Source organism: Centruroides vittatus, unplaced genomic scaffold (genome assembly GCF_030686945.1).
Source record: "Centruroides vittatus isolate TY-2023 unplaced genomic scaffold, ASM3068694v2 scaffold_861, whole genome shotgun sequence".
In the NCBI taxonomy this organism is placed as follows: domain Eukaryota; kingdom Metazoa; phylum Arthropoda; class Arachnida; order Scorpiones; family Buthidae; genus Centruroides; species Centruroides vittatus.
In genome coordinates, this window is record NW_027122718.1 from 2,747,114 (window position 1) to 2,768,486 (window position 21,373).

Below are 21,373 nucleotides of genomic sequence, written 5' to 3' on the forward strand. Positions count from 1 at the left end.
CTATACTGTATTTATTTAGTACAATAGAGATAAAGTTTTACAAACAACAAAAGTTTTATTCTTGTATCTTTGTATCTTTTTTAGGATGGGAACGGATTAATTGAATTTCAGTTATTTATTATGAGAAAAATTGTTTCTATATTCGTCATTTTCCATATTCTTTAGATCCTTAGGAACAAATTAATGATGAATATAGAGGTTCCACTGTAATAAGAAAAATTTCCAATTGTATTATAAAACAGTGCACATTTCTGGTTTTTCTTCTAATAAACATTTCAGCTTGTTTGAACAACAAAGGAATAAGCACTTCTAATGTTACAAATACTTAACTGTACAAAGTATATACAGTGAAAACTAGGTTTAGTAGGCACAACATACATTCCTAGCATAGTAATAGAAAACACTCCACTAACTTGGAAGTACCTTCACCTCCTATTAGTCCAAGTCATAAAGTGTTTACTGTGTATATTTTTTTAGCTTTAAGGCATTAAATAATAGGCTGTATCATTATAATTTTTTATTTTCTAAAAAATAAAATTGATAAATAATGCTACTAACAAAATTATACTTTAGCTGTAGTCATGAATTATACCAAAAAGTCAAATGCTATTTTTCTTTAGTTAATATTGATATAACTTCAATCAGAATGACTTCAGTTTCTTGATTTATATTTAATAAAGCAAGTCTATTTAATCAGTTATGATTTATGGTATTTCAGGAATAAGTTTTTAAATAATGAAGAATATGGTCATTCATATGGTTACGAACAATCATTCACTGATGGTTACAGACAGATTAATAGATATTGTTGATAATTGCTTCATCTTTTAACTTTATTAGCAGGAGCCCGTGCCTCTGATGCATCAGTATTAAGAAATAGATAGGCAACATTACCAATTATGCTATCTACCTTTCTTGCAATAGGTGTGCTCTTGAGTGCCACTATAAGCTGGCTATTTTCTTTTAAACTATCTAAATTAATTAATTATTAATTTCTAATTATTAAATTTAATACAGAATGCAATTAGCATTTCTAGTGCCCAAATTATTTGAATTCTCACAAAAAAACAGCTGAAGAATTGTGAAAATTATAAAGTTATTTCTGAATTCTGTTCTTATCACGTTTTTCAATCATTTAAAAGACTGCTGGCTATTGTAACATATATAGTAACTTTTTAAACAGATACCTATCCTAAGTAGATAGTCTCTACTCTCACAATCTAGGTTCTACAATACATCTATGTGAACACACTCAAATGTAATAAATAAATATGATGAATGATTATTTCAATAAAGTTAAGATTTTATCAATTTATTGAATTCAATAAGTATATAATTTTCTTATTTACTTTAGTTTTCTGTAAAAAGAAGTAAATATAACATCGTAAAGTGCATTATTTGTCAATATCTCAGATAATATTAAAGCATTACTAATAAAAATTCTCTACATTTCTTTATGAATGTTAAAAATTAACCCATCTAATTACCTATATAAAAAGGAGTATTTATTCAGAATAAAAAAAATATTTAAATACTTCTAATTATTTTCTCTTAATTTATTTAAAATAGTAATGTAGTGAGTTGCCTAATTATCATATAATCTTTTTATGTCTATTATATGTATTTTACTCACTTTATTTTGGTTCAGTTGTTTAATGAGGGGAAGAAATCTTACATCATACACATGACATTTCCTATTGTAATTGTGATAGATAAATAAATAATAGTAGTATTTTATATTGTATTTGAACAATAATGTATAATGCATCTAATTTATTATAAAATGAATTTACTTAAAATCTTATTGTTATTGGATATTTAAAATAAATTATTATTATTTTTTATAGGTGCCCTTTTTGGTAATGTGATAGCTGATGATCAAAATCATTCAATACAGGTTTTTTTTCCTTGATTGTAAAATATTTTGGTATAAACATTAAACAATCTTCATTATTATTAGGTATTTTTGTATTATTTAATATTGACTATTGTCTGTAAAAACTGCATTATTATACAAAGAATAGTTTAAATTAGTAATGACATATTCTAGTCATGAATATATAACAAAGTTGAACTTAGTACAAGACATTTTATTACAATTAAGAAGTGTGATTTATTATTTCACAAAATATAAAAATTTAAACAAGGATTGTATTAATTGTTCATATAAAAATATATATATTTTTTCAAAAAATATTGAATAAGTATTAATAATTTAATATTGATTATGAATATTTATTAAATTTGTTTTAAAATTAAGTTCTGTTAATTATTCCACGTCAAAATTTTTAATCAACTTACAAAATTCCAAAATATTCTCAATATTATGTTGTAAATCAGGAATTCTATTTTTTTATACAAATAAATATTAAATGATATTTTATTTTGTGTGTTGTGTTTATTATATTAATAAAATAAAGCAATTTTACTCATTTTTATTTTTAATTAAAGATTTAACAAAATTTTTAAACTTTAATATACTATTTCAAAGCTATAAAAGAATATAATGATTTATTATTTTATCTTAAGCATTATGTATCAATAACATTTTATATTTATTCAAACATGTTAAAATCATATCTTGTAATTTTTCACTAAGATACTTTATATATATATTTGACTTTTATAAATATATAATAATATCTTAAGAATTTTTGAAAAGTGTTTTCTGTGAAAATACAGAAAAAGCTATAAATACGATCACTTCTTCAAATATTCAGGAACAAAACTGAATGGTAATAATTCAGATACTGTGGCCTTTCTGTAATTAAGTTCTTTATCAGTCATATAAACATCCCAAGTTGTTCCAAACTGAAAATATATTAATATATAATTTTAGTGTAGTATATTTCAATTTTATAACAGTATTTGTCCAGGGCCATTCCTGGTGGGAATGTGAAAGGTGCCTTCACACCTGGGTGGCTAAAGACTGTTTATTATATGTAAAGTTTTGTCTAAAAGGGGTGGCAATATTGTTTTTGCACCTGGGTGGCCAATAACCCAGGAATGGCCCCGTAAATGCTCTAATTTGAGCCTACTACTGTTTTAAGCTCTTCAATTATATTACATTGATAAGTTTTTAGTTTTTTATATAATGTAATAAAGAAAGCATTTATATTGTTATGATTTTGATTAGTATATTTTGGAGACAATTATAATTTTTTATTCATTATTATTATTATTATTACAATTTGTGTGAATTACAAAATTTCGACTAGTATTATCTTACTTAAAAAAATTAATTTGAATTTAAAAAATGTGTCTAAATTAAAAATAGAATAATCACTACTTCAATGATATAAGCTCACTGACCTCAATCATGAACTGCCTGCAAGCTCCACATGGTGATGTAAATAAATCTTTTATGTTACTGAAAAACATATTTGGAATTTAAAAATATTTCTTTAATTTCCAATTTTTTATAACTAAAAATATTTTTCTAAATAAATACAAAAATTCTGCAAATTCTCATAAGAACTTTTACAAAAAAGGAAAAAATAATTAACTAACTATAAATATAAGTAAAAGTAAAACTTTCAGAAACTTCAAAATATATTTTCATGATAATATCCTACAAAATGTAATTATCCTTTTGATATATACAAAAATTTAGCATAAGACAACCTTCTAAGATTAGGAAATCTTTATTTACTTAGTGCAGTGGTTTCCAACTTATTTTTATTCCAGAACCCTTTTCACTTTAGTAAAAAATGTTGGAACCCTGACAATTTTCAATGAATATAGATAAAATAGTAAATAGAAACACCAAAAACAATTTATTGAAAAAGAAAAACAGATTAATAATGGAAAGCAAATATCACTTAATTCAAACTGGTTATTAATGTGAAGGATTAAACTTTTCTTTCAGTATTTTAAACAGTGCTAGTGCCTGGCTTTGTATCTTTGTTTGTATCCACCCTTTCAGTCTCCTTGTCACTAGTAACATTTGGACTACTTGTTACATTTTTCTTCAAAATTCTTCTCTCAGCCAATGCTCCAAGATTTTTGATTTGGGATATACACAACACTAAAAGCACTATGAATTTATATGAAAAATATTTAAAACATCATGAAATGATTGCAATGCAAAACTAATAATCTTTGATTGATATGCCTGCTTGTATGCTATACTGTTGCATTACAACACACTACAGATGATGGGACATTAATTAATTATATACTCCACATGCTATTTGGAAGAAATCATGGCACAGTTATTGATGGAGTTCTTAAAAATTTGGAAATAAGTCCAATCTCACGTATTTCTGACGCATCGATATGGTTCCTGTCGTAACGACGTTCGGCTACCCCCAGTCTATATTGATAAAAATATACTGGAGAAAACACAGCACAAATTTGATTATTACATTGATGTATATACACAGAGTCCACAGTAAAGAATTGTAAGGCTGTTAAAAACATTATTATTCATTCTTTCATTTGAACCTGTGTTTAAACTTTTCAAGAAGTAAAATTTTGGACTATCAAGACTAAAGATATTTTATGAGTTATATTATTTTCCTAGTTATAAAAAAAATAACAATAATTTCTTGTTACTACCTTGATATAGCAATTGCTTTAAATTTGCAATATCCTCTGGCAACAGCTGCACAGATGGCATTTCTTTCGGCACAAATAGATAAGCCATAAGAACAGTTTTCGACATTGCATCCTACGAAAGAAAAGTACGTCGGTGAAAATAAATAAGAATTCTTACGAATTTCCGCCGAAATAATTCAAAGATAATTATGAAAATTTTTGTATCAAAGATTATTTTCTGTTTTACAAAGGATTTTGTAAATGAAGGTTCAGAAAATATTTTATTATAATATTTACTTTTACTCATTCAGAGTTTATAATAATTGAGCTGCTTGGTTATCTCTCAAGTTTGTTTTTATAATATATAACAAAAAGATGTGATCTTTATTTCTTGTTTTAATTATATTGTATGGTTCTAGAACAGTCGTGAGTAATCCAAAGCCTGTGGGCCACATGCAACCCGTGAGGTCCTAATATGTTGCTACAGTGGTTTTGGCAACATAATTTTATTTTCCTTGTCACTATGCAACCATAATTCCCTAATGAAGAACATTTAAACTAAACTTTGCAGTAAAATGGTGAAAAATAAACTATTACTAGCATTTATTAGTTTAGTACTTTGTATACTAGAGATTGTACGTTGATACTCAGAAGGCTTAAAGCCTGCAACTCTGTAAGGAAAAATCTTGTGGCCCACCAGAAGCTTACAAAAGTTCGTTTGTGGCCCGTATCCAGAAAAGGTTGCTCATCGTCATTCTAGAATAATGCTTAAATACATCGAGTGCAAATAAAATTATTCAGATTTATAGCTTAGTTACAATTTTATTTACTTCGTATCTTAAAAATTTCTACTTTTGTTTCACCGAGAGCATAGTAATTATTTTATTTTTCTCAATTTTTGTAGTATATAACTTTGTTACTTCAATATTACAATGAAAATCATTAAATTTAATAAGTTACTTTACCTTTGATTATATTTCCGTCGTGACAAAGAATGGCAGCACCAACACACACACCGCTATAGGGAGAATAAGAATAAGCATAAGCCAATTTACTTTCTTTCAGCAGTTGTTGAATGGTTTGATCTGCATTTTCTATAATTAAATAAATAAAATTTTACACAAATGATGATTTCAGTTGTTAAAAAACATCCTGGAATGAAGATGAATTATTTACTGTAACAAGTAAACAACTAGAAGTAAATTTCCATTCCTGTTTTAAAGTATTTGTAAAATAAAGTAATGTGATATGTAATTTTTTATACATAAGCTTGTAGGCCTGCTAGATATAGGAAAAAAGGCTAAAGATAATTGTTGATAGTTACCTAGAGGATGAACTTGAGCTAGATTATCATCAGTCATTACAAGGCTATCCCTTTCAACACTCGAAAATATTGTTCTAGTTGTTCACATATAGAAATTAATTTAGGAAACGGCAATGGCACACTTGGCTCGGTTAAAGTGATCCGACTTGTCATGCAGTTTTGAAACAAAATAGAAATCCGGTCGCGTGAATGTAATAAATATGGAACACTTCAAGGTGAAAGTATTGTGTACAAATTATCTAAATTTGATAAAATTTGAATGTGATTTTAAATAATTTTGCTACAGTTAAACGTGTCAACTTCTCTAGTTTAGAGTAAAATAGGTGCAGACTCACCTTAAAATAATTTTTAATGTCAGCGTGTGATTAGTCGGCTTTAAGACTAGAAAATTATATAACTCAATTAAGTACTGTAATTAATTAATATTTATTGTTAAATGCATTAAGTGCAGCGACTCGAATTAACGTGAATATCGTAAATTTTGAATTTTAAATAGGTTTGTTTATTATTGTGTTCGGCAACTCCCCACTTCATCCCACCCATTTCTGGAACGTGCGAATTTATAAGAAGAAAGGGGTGGAGTTCGTTCCGTACGAAATTGAACTCCTGCCACATCCTTGCTAGAGTTTGCCGTTATCAGACAGGATGCACGCCAAATTTAATTAGGAAAGAGAATTTTGTCAAATTAATTATTTTGCAATAATTAATTTGACAAAATTTGTGATAATTTTACAACTACACGATTATAATTATTATGGACGCGTATAGGTGGCAAGCAGCTAAGTAGGCAAGCGAGTGATAGATCACGTTATATAAGAAACGAAGTACGTCATTGGCTTGCTTGTTTAGCTGCTTGCCACTTACTTGTTAGACAAAGGACCGACATCGTGTAGTCTGCTAATTGACAGAGCACTGCGATAAGTCTTAAGCTGGATTTCAGTTCTTGCGTGCAGCAAAATGATGCCGCACTGCTGTAACACTACGGGCAGGTGCCGACCTTGGGAGCGCCAAATGAACACACAGAATTAAAAGCCCGTGGAATTTTTTTTTTTTTTTTTTTTTTTTGCAATTAACGTTGAGTCGGGCGAGATGCGTCCGATTCAGCGTTAGATTACACTGAGATGAAAATGAAGCGCTGTTTTAAAGACTAAAAAAAATTATAAAAACTAAATATAAAGGATATCTCGACGGTTTGTTTGAATACGACAATGCGACACGTGTCGAAGGGATGCATCTCGGAAGAACCTCCTACAACAGGTGCCCAAAGTGGCACTAAAAAGAAATCATCTGGCACGTAACGTATCGTACGGTTTCGATTTATCATCTCTGCTCTTTAATCAGGTTTTTTACATTTATTCTAATTAAAGCAGGGTTGGCCAAAACGTGGCCGGCGCATTGGACGATTACAAGTGGCGCTTAAGTCAGTTCCGAGCAACATTGCCAGATTTGGCTTCTTTGCGATTAAGAGTTTTTTATAGTCTGTCTTGGCGAGTTCATTTGTTGCACAATTCGTTGCAATCTACTTTTCAGATAAAATGAATGTTCTCCACATAGTAAATTGCAGTGTATGCAGATATTTTGAGTCTTGCGATTTTTATTTCTGGTCATCTCAACGGCGGTTATTTTTTCAGGAACGCAACCTCCGAACTAGATAATTTGGTTGGAGAGCTGCTATTATTCTCACCTTATTATATATTTTATTTATTTATAAATACTAAATTCAAGCGATTGCCAGATTATATCGGGCTATATTACTACTACAGTAGAGCGTCGATAAGTGGAACGTCGGTAAGTGGAATGGCCGGAAAGTGGAACGATTTTCAGTCGGACTGTGTCGTGCTGAATCGAATGTTTTTGATACTAAATTTACTTCTAAAGTATAATTTTCATGTTTTTTATATTCTTTAATATATTTATTTTGTTTGTACAAAATGCAGAAATAATTTTTAACGATACGATAGCCTCGATGATTATTATAAAAATTTTCGTTAGGCTTAAAATCGACGAAAATTCAACACGAAGCGACACGCAACGGAGAAAAATTTGAACATCGGACAGGTTAATGTATTTTTTCGTACAAAGTCGGAAACTGGAACAAATCATTAACTGGAAGGACCCCAGTCCCCAATTGGTTCCACTTATCGACGCTCTACTGTACTATCATTAATTAAATGCTAAGTAATTTGGCACTACAGGCGGGCGTTAGGCGCCATCTCTTGATAAATTTAATAATTATAATTTAAATTAATATTTTAATAATTAATTTAGAAGGTTTTGAAAGAAAAGGATCGGCCCGAAACCGAACTCGAATCTGCAACTACCGTTATTATAGACCGATATAATCCGGCAAACGTTCGGCTTTAATATATAACTATCGGGTTTAAGATGTTTATATTTGTATATAGCCCAATGAATGCTTTGATAATGGTATAATTCGTTTAACATTACCATAACAGAACTTCCTGTTAAATTGTTTAAAAATGCATAGTCAAATTAACCACACAAATTTTCCAAAATAATTTATTTTGATTACAGAATATATAAATAATAGGTCTATACTGGCAGGAGTGTCGAGAGACGTCGGGAAAAATTTATATGGACCCCAAGTAAAACCCCAATTTTCTAGTATAAAGTTATAAGATTGGAGCAATTTATTATCCCGCTTGGGATCATAATTTTTTCAGCACCGATTAATTAGAGCGTAAAAAACAAATTATTGGTTGATGTCCGGGGCCCTTGAGAATCCCGGACCCAGGAAATTTTACCCCATTATTCCTCTTCTTGACACTGTATACTGTGTGTAGCTGAATTCTGTGCCAATATTTTACGGTAAAAAATTAACTTAAAATCTTCTGTAAAGCTTCTTAAAAAATTCCGTTTTCTTTCTGGCCAAAATCCTACCAGAAATCAATTTTAAACCTCTCACCAAAAAGATATACCACTGTAACCATTGTTTATTTTCCACTCCCGTGTTGCTAACACGAACGAACTGGAGTTTTTCATTTTAAATGTTAAAAATTGTTTTTCTGTACACGTGATGCGAGCGAGTTGCTGTTTTTTGTACGCAGTTATACATCCACAGAACGCATAATTGCATACAACAGAATAATTTTGTAAAAAAGCGAAAAGTTACTCGAAGGAAATTTGGGTGTACTATAGATTACTAGCTATGGAATTTCGGGAATTTGAGTATACAGTTAAACCTGTTTTTATGCAGGGGATAGGGACCGCATTAAAAAAAACGCATTAAAAAAAATCTCACGAAACTTCACGAATGGCTGTAAATAATAGTTTTCGCGACACAATTAAAAAATATTTTTTTTATGCGGTCAACAGGGACCGCATAAAAAAAGTCTCACATAGAAAATAACTCAAAACCGTACGAAATCGAATTTATTGACAACAGATGTCAGCACTTGACTGCATCGTCTGGTCTATCGTCTGTTTTACATATTTTTGTCCAGGTGGTGTTTTGTTGACTTAAAAAGTAAATTATTTCATTTTTCGCATATTCATGCAATAATATTACTATAATAAGTGCATTTATGCTATAATAAGTTTATTTAGCTATAATAAGTCAACGTAAGACATGACGAATCGCACGAGACTAGTCGCCAACTATACCGCACAAATTAAAAATTCGCATTAAAAAAATCGCACAAATAAAAATCGCACATAAAAAGAGCGCATAAAAACAGGTTTGACTGTATATTTGAACTCGGGATCGAGACGAGTTCAACGGTACCCTACTTTTGGACCGGAGACAAAAAATAAGAAAGTTATCATACTTTTTTCGGCGATCGCGCGATGATCGGGAGTCGCGTCGCTCTCTGACCCGTTCATCCCACTAGATGGCGGGAATTTTGGTTTTTGTCGAGAGTTGGACAACACCAAGAAAAAAGTTGTTAAGTTCCAAAAAGGCGCGGGAATATAGTGGAATGCTCTTGTAACCGAATTAATGTAAATAGTTGATTTTTGTTTTGTGTGAATAAAATCTAAAGACAGATTTAGTGGACTTTTATCTTGATTGGACATACGACAGGGAACCTGGCGTACGAACAAGACGGTCAGGTGAGAGTTACGAAAGCTAACTAATCATTACACGAGACTAGGATGGGCCTGACGCGACACTCTCTCCGCTAAGCCTATAGCGTGTTTAACGTAGTCCGGCAAGTCGGCCATATATACCTTCAACAGTGGCAGATGTTGATCCACGAGCACACCGATCGTCTGCAGTTCGAGTTAAGTCCTTTTCGCACATCCTCGCTAGTCGATCTCGGGGGCTAGCGCGTAGCGTGGGCCAGTGGCGTAGCGTGGGTGTCAGCCGCCCGGGGCGGAGGAAAATTTTGCCGCCTCCTTAAAGTGCCGCCCCCACTACGCTACGCCACTGGCTACGGCCCCTCGGTCTGGCTATCGCTCGCGGTCGGCTAGTACTACGAGCCGACCGCGCTATGGCGATCGGGAGTCGCGATGCTTGAAAAAAAAGGAACTGGCGTTCGACTGTTCGTGCAATTTCTTGCCTTTCAGCGTGTTTTTTTTAATTTGTTTGCAGACTTTACCGCGAAATGGCAGCACTAACGACTACGGTGCCGTCTGTGTGAAAGGCTGAAAGCATTAAAAAAAGTGTGATAAGTTTCTTATTTTTCGTCTCCTGTCCAATAGTAGTGTATCGTTGAACTCGTCTCGGTCCCCTAAGTTCAGATATATATTCAAAGTGCCGAAATTCCATAGCTAGTAATCTATAGTATCCCCGGAAATTTACATTGAAAACGTTTGCTGTAAAATGAATATACAGTAGAGCGTCGTTATCCGAATCAATTGGGGACTGGGGTTGTTCGGATAACCGATTATGTACGAAAAAATATATTAATTAACCTATCCGATGTTGAAATTTTTCTCCGTTGCGTATCGCTTCGTGTTGAATTTTCGTCGATTTTAAGCATAACGAAAATTTTTATAATAATAATCGAGATTATTGTATCGTTAAAAATTATTTCTTTATTTTGTACAAACAAAATAAATATATTGAAAAATATAAAAACAAAAGAAATTATACTTTAGAAGTTAATCTAGTATCAAAAACGTTCGATTCAGCACGACACAGTCCGACTGGAAAGCTTTCGGTCAACGACGCTTTCGGATAAACGCGCTCTACTGTATAATGCAAAATTTTAAAGTGAGTAAAAGGCTTTCTTTACATTTATTATAGTAGGATCTACTTGGGCAACACTTATTCTAATCAGTTTACAGAAGCATTAAAAATTACAAAATTACAGCGCAGTCTCGATAATCCGACATATATGAGGCCGGAATAAAAATATTGCCGGATTAAATGGCACATAAATGAATTTGACAACACGAAGTCAACTGTTAATGACGCAGAAAAGTTGAACTCCGAGCGCCCTGCCTTCACTGGTAAACATGATGTGAAGTTGGTGGCTTCCCATTACACTTATTCTTTTTTTTTTTTTTTTTTTTTTAACTCTTTCCGCCCAGTGGGCACTAAGAGGGCCTCTTTTTTAGTAGGCCCATTATGGGTTCGGCCAGGCCCACAATGGGGCGACCGGGTGGTGAGGGACGGGGCCCGACATATCCGAACGGACCACCCCCCGAAAAATTCCTGGGGATTATTCGACCCGTTCGGATTCGATCCCGGGTCCCCCAGAGCGGTAGGCTGCCACCTTTACCGCTCGGCCATCCGGCCGTCTCCCATTACACTTAGTGGGAGGTACGGTAATTTTGGTAGGAAATTTCGAGGACTGATTTTTGTATTTATACAGTGGTGTATTATAATATTCTAAACCTTTTTTGTGCAACGTAAGATGACGAGCCTAACAATCTTTAATATGGTCCTCGTACTGTCCAAGCTCGAGCCCGATATCATGCCACATTTAATGGGAAAGTGTTCAAATTTAGTATAAATTGTAATTTGAACTAGTGGAAAGCTTTTCTACGACTCGGTAACAGTGCCGATAATACAAGAGTCGACTAGTGTCGGATTACTGAAAATGTAGAAAGGCTTACTGCTCTGGAGACTAGGGATCGAATCCAAGCGGGTCAAAACCCCAAGAATTTTTTGGAGAATGGTACGTCCGGATATGTCGGGCCGAATCCATAATGGGCTTACCAAGAAAATTTTTTTTTTTTTGGTGCCACGGGGCAGAAAGAGCTTTTAAAAAAGCCAACGGTCGGATTACTGAGAGTGTACTTTTTTTTAAACTTTCCGCCCTGTGGGCTCTAAGAGGGCCTCTTTTAGCAAGCCCATTATGGATTCGGCCAGGCCCACAATGCCTCGACCGGTGCTTTCGGTACCCCATTTAGAAAAATCGTTATAAAAAGTTTTAACTGGCATAGATTTCAGCTTTTGTAATTCTGAAGTAACATTTAGAATACAAATTCATTTGTTTCCATACAATTTTAAATTAAGCTGTAAAACTGAATTAGCTCTGTGGGAAACTCTCGTGAACTTTGACCTATCGACCCGAAACACCTGACTGATAACGAGAAAGGCTTGAGTTTAAAATTTGAGCTTTTTAGACCCGATAGTTTTTCTCTACGAGCGTCTGCAGTGACGGATGAAGAAAAGGAAGAAAATACAGCTTTTTTGGCGATTTTTGCACTTTTCAATTGTTTATATTTCAGCAACCCATTTATGGAAAATCTTGAAATTTTGCACACTACCTAAGAAAACAATTGTCTTTCGGACGAAGCGTTCGGAATTACTTCGGGTGTTTGGGGCGCATAGAAATCGACTCCGGAAAATCGGCAACTGATTTCTGTATGTATAGTTAGTCAGTGACTTTTTTACTTGGCGGGGAGTCACTGCCCTGACTCCTGATATATTTTAAAAATTATTAAAGTGAATAATGCAATTGTTAAGTTTTTATCTTCCGGCGCTGTCAAAACGAAATCTTTTAATAATTAATAACTTGACTAAATTAATAAATTAATTTTTTTTTAATTTGGCAATAATTTATTGAGATTAAAATCAATTCTAGAAATAGAATTTTACGCACGTCGATTTTAATAAAGATGATAAAAATGATTGTATTTGATTATAATAACTGATAAAAATTATATGAATAGATTTACGTATTTTATTTTATTGTGCAGCCATCTTCAAATTACAAATGCACACATTCCTACTGTCGTCCGTTTTTTTTGTCTGTCCTTCCGTCCTCCTTCGTTAGTCTCGAGAACGGAGTTAGATCGATGAAAATCGAAACCGAATGGGTCGGAGGCCCCGAGATACGAAATTCCGGACTGGACCGGAAGTGACGTGATTCTTCAAATTAAAAGATAATTAAAAATTGCAACCCGTCATTGTGACGATGTCACGATAATATACATTCGATTTATTATTATTTTATTCAAAGATATTCAAATAAATGATAAAAATAATCAAATTAATGTACGATAAGTCATAATGTTACGCTTCATTTATTTTTTAAAATTAGACTATTATACACTTTTGTACCATTACATTTTCTGTGAAATAAATGTAATTTTTCCTTATACTATAAAAAAAATATTAATGTATTTTTTTAATTTCCTTACTTTTGATTTTTCTTTGTTAATTTCTGTTTTAAAAGCGTGTAAACATCTTACATTATTGTTGAATTTAAATCTAAACGTTTCTCTAACATTATAAACATAATTTAAGTTATTATAAAATACAAATTTAAAAAAAACAAAGAGTCACCGAACAGTGGCAATTAGTCTTGGGTTCGCACCTCGCCACATGGAGTTCTTTTAACGTGTCTAACACGTGTCTCGCGTTTCCCATATAAAGTCCACCGGGGAGGAATTCCCCGGCGAATTCCTCTAAGTTGCGTTACCGTACACAAACAAACAACTGAAAAATCCCAGCAACGAGTTGCGTGACTTTCCCGGCAAAAAAAGAATTAAAATTGCGTGTGGCGCCATCTGTTTAAAAATTTTATTTTAAAATAACTTTTATGTTATTAATTATTATAGAATGGTCGAAAGCTTAATTTTGAGGGTAGAGACGAGTTTCATAAAAAAATAATTATAAATGCTAATAACGAACAAAATTATTCTCATCATTGAAATCATTAAGTCCGACCGCACACGACACGTGATCCTCTCTATCTCCCCCACCTCTCGACCTTTAACCACTAAAATTTAATAGCATCAAACCTCCAAATACATGAATTTTCCTGCGAAATTTCGGAAATTTTCGACAAAAGACACGGGAGTTATTAAGCTTCAAAACAGCAGAGAAAGTAAAAATCATTTTTTAAAGTTTTACAAATGTGGTAACATCAGAAAGTAATTACTGAGTCATACGTTATTTAGATCATAATGTAATGTAATAAACATTTTTCATGAACATGCGAACAATTTGATCACTGGAGCGTAACAGCTTCGTGGGGCCCATGTGCGCTGTTAACTTCAGGCATTTCGAGGGAATTTTTTGGGGGAAATATTTTCTTATAATTGATTTGGGGCCTTCCGTTAGTGGGGTTCCGGGCAATTTTCCTTTTTGCCCACAGGATAACGCGCCACTGCTTCTGTGTATACACTTGTACCCTTCTCGCGTACCACCAGTGGTACGTATACAACTGCTGGTGCGGTAATTTCTTTACTTTTCTGTATTGTGTTACTCTATAAACTTTATAGACTTTTCTGATTTTTTTATTATGTAGTTTGCATTCTCTCGTAGTTTTTGTATAAAATATTATTTAAAAAAAATACATTCGTCGAAATATATAAAATAGTTTCCATGTAAAAGAATGAAGAGCCAATGAATTAATTCGGTACACGTCTTGTCACGTGTCTTAGCTTTTGTTAGTGTTATTATTTGTCTCAACAAGTCTAGTTGAAGCGGGAAAAGGTCTCAGAAATTTCAGAATTAAATTACATTTAAGTAGTTTATTTGGACAAGGGTTAAAAGCGGTTTTAAAATATTATTTAATTAATTATTTATTTTTAATATTTAAATCTATACATTTACTTTATACAATATTTAAATTATTACAGAATTTTATATTTATGATTTGTTCAGCGATAATCTAAATTAAAGAAGGAAGTGTATTATTAAAATTAAAATGTTTTGGCGCTAAAAATAAATAAATAAATTTCCAGCAGCGATCGTAAGTTAGATGAAGGGTGATCGAGTTGCCACGTGACCTGCGAGTTCATTCGACTTGCTCCTTCCTTTTCCGAAACTGCATTTGTTTTCTTTAGTGTTTTTTTTTAAATTAAAAATAGGGTTTTTGCTCCTTACGGAATCGAATTCCTTCGGATAAAATGCTTATTTAGTTTATTTAATACTAAGAGGGGTGCACGAAACTTTATGTCGTGTCTTAACTAAAATATCCTATAACTGGCCGATGGGAATACTGTATTAAGAATTTAAACTGGACTGTAGAGTAACGTGCTTTCGTCCCTTAAAGAAGCATTATAGGGATAATATAAATAATCGTATCGTGAATAGAGAGATTTACATTACCATAAATAAACCACGGATGTCTGCTTTTATCCTCCCGTCTACCTTAGAATACAGATAACTTTTAATTTGTTCATCTATGAGGTACACACATCGAAAACGGCTTTAAAAGTATTAAAATAATCGTTATGAATGAAAATGCCCACGAGTCGTGGGAAACGGGCACTTCCCCAGGATCGAGTAAAAAATTTCCTTAAATTACATACAATTGTAAGAGTGATTGAGATAGGTAACCTTACACCCTCAACTACAGGACGTTTTGATGCAATACTGTATTCTATTTATGGAAAAAACTCCCAAAAATTTAATTGTCTCGAAGCTTCTGTGGATGCCCATGACTCAAGACCATAAATTAAAAGTTTGTCATAATAGATAGTGTATTTAAAATAAATTATCCATTAAATATCTTCGTTAAAATATTCTTCTTTTTTATTTTTTCGTTTTGTACAAATGTCTGGTTAAAAATTGGCGAAGAAACAGAAAGTGATACGCCGTATTAACCGTATCACAGGCGTGGACGAGACAGGAAAGACATCTGTAACAAGCTACAAAAGATCAGAAAGTTGCCACCGATTGATTACTAAGTCATGGTTAAGAAAGGTCAATATCTTCTAACGGAATAGACGATTGGCCAACGTTATTCAAATATGCTAAATTCACATAAAAGAAAATAAATAGTTTAAGAGTGCATTCACCCTTTAGTGTAATGTTCCTATTGAATTTTTTAAAGATGCTGAATTCGCAAATATTTACATAAACAAATAATTCTAAGTGTTGTCGAGAGTTTGTGATTAAAAATGCGATAAACACAAGAAAATTGAAGGATCGAATTAAATGCAAATCGTATAATAAGTGTCGTTGAAGTGTTTAGACGCGTTTTAAACGTAACCATCGTTCGATCTGTTAATAATTTAAAATTTTAACTAAGAAAAAAGTAATCTTTAAGTAAAAATTTACATATCTTTGGCTTCGAAGCTGGCTCAGACGTCTGTATTTCGGGTTCGAAACCACTTAAAAGGTCCCCACACTTTCAAATTTCTAAGAAAATTTGATTTTTTAAAAAAAATTATTTTTTTGTGAATATTTTTGGGCCCACTGATAAATTTCTCCCGGGCCCCCCAAAACCTCCAGCTGGAGGTTTTGCGGGGCATTTTGCTCGATTCTCCTAGAATAGTCTAAAAATGGAAGGAAGGTTTGAAGCGCGTTGGATAATTCAAATGCTTTAAATTTGAAATACTTAATTGTAATTTATCTGTACAGTCGTGTACGTGTAGAGTAGAGTTTACGTCCGATAGATAAGTAACATGATCTCTCTGGTACATGTACTACTGGACATTCCTTCCTGTTTTTTCCCTCCTCTTTATATTAACAGAAGTGTGTTGTGCAGAATGATATAAATATCCCTGGAAGACCGTTTCGCGGATGTTTATACAATTTCGTACGTCACAATATATTACATTGAATAGCCAAGGCCACTGGCAATTGTAGTGAACGCGTTGTGACAATTTTCGTGTTCCTCGCATCTGAGAAATTGAAGAGGCTACTTGGTGTACTTCTAGAGATCGTCTAACATCCTAAATCGAAATGAAGTGCACCCAAATATTGTACGATTAACCGTATTCGTAATTAATTACCATTAATTAAAATAACTGGCAATTATCTACGATAATTTTGCCAACTAAAACAATATAATTTTGCTTCGGATAGGCCATTGTGGGCCTATAAATAGATACGATTGTCGTAAGATACGGGGAGATTGAATTAATAGGATAATCAGATTATCAAAGAGGAGTGTTGAGACGGTTGGGAATGCTTGAAGGAAGTCTGTCAAGAGAAGAAAGAGGATAAATCAATGAAGAGGAAAGATAAGATACGTAAGGAAACCAATTGAAAAATTACGGGAAAATTTAGAAGGAAAAATACATAAATTGTTTCTTATGCACTCTACTAATTTAAATTTTATTTAGTACTAAATATAATTAACTACGTAAGTCGGTGCTTCTTAAACTATTCGGACTACACCCCCTTTAGTGTGCCCCGTAAAATCGATCAAAAATGATACATCGAATGATAAATTTTAATAATTGTTTATAAGTACTTTATTAATTAATTATAAAGTCTCGTGTCTTAAAACCGGCTTTAGTGTATTTATATAAAGTTCAATCGTAGTTTTTTATGTTCCAAAATGAATTTTTATCCTCCACATCTTCGAGCGTTTCCCTTTAATAAGTCTTCTATTGGCCCCAAGGGGCGATGGCACCCACTTTGGGAATCACTCAATTTAAGTCCTACCATTCATAATAATCTTCTCCTGTCGAGATTTACAAATACAATAATTGCACGTAGCAGTATTTTAACGTCTTTTCCTTAAATATACAGTATAACTTTACGGAAAACACTCCCGAGAAGGTTCTCCAGTTACACTACCGACATTTAAATCTGCCGTTTGTGTAAATACGATAAATTGGTAGTGTTTCCTCTTTAAATATACCATTTATTACAAGTAAGACGAGCTTCACTCATTGTTACATTAGTCATTCTATAAAAGTTAGACATTCGGCAATCCAAATATGTGCATATCAGCCATTGACGGGGCATAATATAAAGAGGAAATGGTCACAGTGATTGAATAATCGAAAGCAACTTGGGGGCAACTGTTTGAATTAAAGTAGACGAAAAAGAAAAAAAAATGTAGAGCGGGTCCAACCAATCAACGCTCGGAAGCGATCATTGCCGGAATGGATGGGGGTGGACGGTGAATGACTCATTTAAAGTGTTTGCGTCGTGCCGTTCACATAAACGTCTGGATTTCTTTGGATTAAGATTCGTGTGAATGCATTAGTTTTTAGGATCGCTCCTCACCGGTAAGTGCCGCTTATCGCTCGTCTTATAAGTAATTTCGTGTAGATTTATCGTCCGTAAATTAGCCAAAACCGTTAATTTGAAGGCCAATTAAACACCCGCCAATTAATAGAGCAATTTACGATTAGTGTGGGGCATCCCACGGGCACCATTGTGCAGCTTCGTTTATGAATCACGTGTAGTCGAACACGTGACTAATTTACTGCCCAAAATTCGAATTAAAAGTTAAATAAAGTACGTTTTAGCATTTATTTATTTAAATTTTTGTAAACTTCGGACGGATTTCTTTTTTACGAAATTAAGTTTCATTCAACTCTCGCTAAATTTGTTGCAGATAAAAATTCTTGCCAAATAACACTTTGTGCTATTTTTATAAACGACAATCGAACGAACAAAAAACATCTGCGCGGAATACCCACTTCCAGTTGAGTTAATTAATTAATATTTTAAGAATTTTTTCTATTTTTTAAGCAATCAATTCTCTGGGTTACGAAATAAAAAGGAAGTGCCATATAAATTTTCTATTCGATAATAGAAAACCTGATTGACAGAGAGAAGAGACACAGAAAAAAATAAATAAATCGTGGGAATGATTTCACAATGCGATGAGCGCATTGTTCGCTTTGTACTTTAGTAGCATTTTTGTGTTGCCACAAAAAAGTATTCTCGGGAGCATTGTTTACGAGTTACCAATCGATTTTACCCCCCTAAATAAAGATAAAGCGAAATTATCTAATGGACCTATCGAATATTAAACGAAGGCAATGAATCAATTTTTGATGCTCTGGAAGACTTCAATTATACAAAAAATCTCGTTGTGTAAAGTGACGAATGGATGTAATATCTTGGAATATTTTTACACGTAGAATATATTTCATTCAAATGGGAGTTATATCTCGGTGATAAGAGGGGTGAGAACAATCTTAAGAATGAGTAAACACTCGTGAATCGGATACATAATGTTTATTTTATGTGTGGTTGCCATATGGCACACCCTAAATGAAAAGAAGTCGTGCCTCCTGACTGAGTAAATAATTTCATATTTAATTTTACTATGTTCAGAATTATCAATGATGATATAAAAAAAAAACACTTTAAAATATTCAAATTAGGAACCAAAATTAATTGTAATAAGGGTCATTATAAATTGTAATTTTTGTGTTTGCATCGATCGAGGATTATAAGTTCAGTTAATTACAAGTAATTATTATCCGTTATTTTAGTTTGTATGTAAAAATATATAAAATTATGCCTCTAAAAGACTAAAAGACGTTTATATAAATTGTATTTTAGAAAATTTCGAATTTAAAGCGTTAAATTTGGCTAGACGAATCCATTAAACAACACGTGGACACAGAAAAAGAAAAAAACGAATTCACGACACTAAGCAGGTGGAAAGATTTTAATGGCAGATGGCAAATATACGGAAAAACTATTATTTTACGAGCTAAGAATTAAAATTTTATAATGATTCTTCTCCATTTCGTAAGCGAAAGCGAAACATCCTGACGAGAAAATCACTTCACTACTCGAAACAATAAGTACTGTGTTGGGTTATTTATTTGTTTACGCGTTAAATACGGTAGCGAGTAGAAAATTTGACAATCGCGTGTACACAGAAAATCATAACTGGACATTTCATTCATAATAGACTCAATTGATGGCACGCCGAAGTTTATACAATTGTGAGGAGGCAGCCATGCATGACCCTACTTGTATAAGAGACCACACACAAAACTCGATAGCTTTCATCAGTTGTGGCGAACTCCACCCTTCGATTTTCATCTTTTCACTCTGATTCTTTCTAATGATCGTGTTTAATTTACTATTAAGTATTATCAACGATTGTTAAATAATTAATTATTGAACTAGGACAATGGAATTTTTGCCATTTCTTTGTTTCCTTTACAACAGCTGGTAAACACGACAATTTTACCTTCTGTCACTCGGCTCGTCGACCGACTTCTCGATTTAGGTTAACAATTTTTAAATATAGTAAACTTTACTGCCTGGCCGTAACGATTTTTAATTAGTTTCTGCGAAAATATAATTGTACTCTTCTAATATAACATAATACGAAACACTTCTCTGTTAATATGAATCATAATTAATAAATACCATGGCTTATTTGGTAATAGTTACGTCTCGTGTTTGATAGTATCCATGACATGATGTCACCAGTATGAAAAAAAATTCGGAAACGGGGGGATTAATTGGCTGAATTTCTAAGTTAATTACCACTTAACAAATAGAAAAAAATATCGGAATTGTTGCATTTTTAGACGATTATATTAATATAAATTATATATAGATAAACTATATCGCGGGTGTCCGCAGAGAGGGGAAAGGAGACACTTCTCCCCCCAGGGATCGAGTAAAAAATTCCAAAAATTATAATCGTAGAAGCGATCGAGACGTGTAACCTTACACTTTCGACCACATGACCCTTTGATGCAATAGTATATTCTTTAATCTACTTGTGTACACCGAAAAAATTAAATAATTAAGAATTTATTGATGTAATTATTCGTCTTCGAGCTTTGCCTCCCCGGAAATCTTCACTATATTCACAATGTATAGATTTATGACGCCCACACTCTATATATATAGATTCACTATACACTATATAATGCATCGGGGTGATTAATATGGATACACCGTATTAATCATTCCTTCGGCATTTTTTAAATGGCGAAAAAATTTTTTCGATCAATTTAAAAATTGATCAGATTGCGATCGATCGTACAACTATTTACCATTATTAAAACAACGTTAATTAATTGTTACTACATATTTAAAAAAAAATGATCTTACAAACGATAAATTAAGAGAATTTCTTAGTAGTTTGAATGCCATTAACTAGAAGTACAATCTTTATATTTTTATCTGTAAATTTATAAAGATGGATGGAGTTATTAACTTTTTATTTTTATTTTTTAAGGCTTCGGTTGCCGTTGCAAAATTACAGATGAGACGATATGGTTTCGCTCTCTTCCGAAAAAAGCTTTTAATCGAATTTCTCCTAAATATTAAATAAAATGACGTGTATTAAATCGTTTTACACGTTACTCAGCCTTGACCCGAGAGATTTTCAATCGTAAAATTGTTCTTAATCGGTGCTCTGATCTGTAAATAAAACGAAACTCGCCCTACCCCAGCTTTAAAATTAAATTATT

The 21,373-nt window shown here is 32.5% G+C and overlaps 3 protein-coding genes across 6 annotated transcripts in view; 2 read left to right on the forward strand and 1 right to left on the reverse strand.

The window, feature by feature from the left end:
* The window catches only part of LOC136989972 (serine/threonine-protein kinase mTOR-like), a 136,275-nt gene extending 134,319 nt beyond the window's left edge, over window positions 1-1,956 (forward strand). Inside the window, 1 exon segment of the mRNA XM_067288283.1 lies at window positions 1,848-1,956. Within this exon segment, the coding sequence (XP_067144384.1) occupies window positions 1,848-1,863 (16 nt within the window). The 3' untranslated portion in view covers window positions 1,864-1,956.
* Window positions 1,957-2,440: 484 nt separating this feature from the next.
* LOC136990217 (cytidine deaminase-like) lies at window positions 2,441-6,838 on the reverse strand. 3 transcript variants are annotated; one of them, XM_067288598.1, is made up of 6 exons: window positions 6,199-6,491; window positions 5,864-6,102; window positions 5,505-5,633; window positions 4,561-4,672; window positions 3,313-3,370; window positions 2,441-2,811 (listed from the first exon to the last, which is right to left on the reverse strand). In XM_067288598.1, exons 2-6 carry the CDS (start codon window positions 5,898-5,900, stop codon window positions 2,701-2,703), a joined length of 447 nt encoding a protein of 148 aa, XP_067144699.1. In that variant the 5' UTR covers window positions 5,901-6,102; window positions 6,199-6,491; the 3' UTR covers window positions 2,441-2,700. The 3 variants fall into 3 exon arrangements, with proteins under 3 accessions (XP_067144699.1, XP_067144700.1, XP_067144698.1); XM_067288599.1 differs by lacking the exons at window positions 5,864-6,102; window positions 6,199-6,491 and adding an exon at window positions 6,728-6,838; XM_067288597.1 differs by having other exon boundaries at window positions 5,864-6,491.
* An 11,130-nt stretch (window positions 6,839-17,968) lies between these two features.
* LOC136989968 (activated Cdc42 kinase-like) overlaps window positions 17,969-21,373 on the forward strand; it is an 80,409-nt gene continuing 77,004 nt past the window's right edge. The window contains exon 1 of one of the 2 annotated variants that reach the window (XM_067288278.1): window positions 17,969-18,199. The gene's annotated coding sequence lies outside the window, so the exon portion shown is untranslated. The remainder of the gene's footprint in view (window positions 18,200-21,373) is intronic. The other variant, XM_067288276.1, reaches the window with a different exon arrangement.

Excerpts from the sequence above, each read along its gene's own strand:
- LOC136990217 (XM_067288598.1), bottom strand. The coding sequence starts at position 5,900 with ATGACTGATGATAATCTAGCTCAAGTTCATCCTCTAG. Across the intron at positions 3,371-4,560 it reads AAAGCAATTGCTATATCAAG|TAACATAAAAGATTTATTTA; the intron begins GTAGTAACAAGA and ends TATGTTTTTCAG. Across the intron at positions 2,812-3,312 it reads GCAGGCAGTTCATGATTGAG|TTTGGAACAACTTGGGATGT; the intron begins GTCAGTGAGCTT and ends ATATATTTTCAG.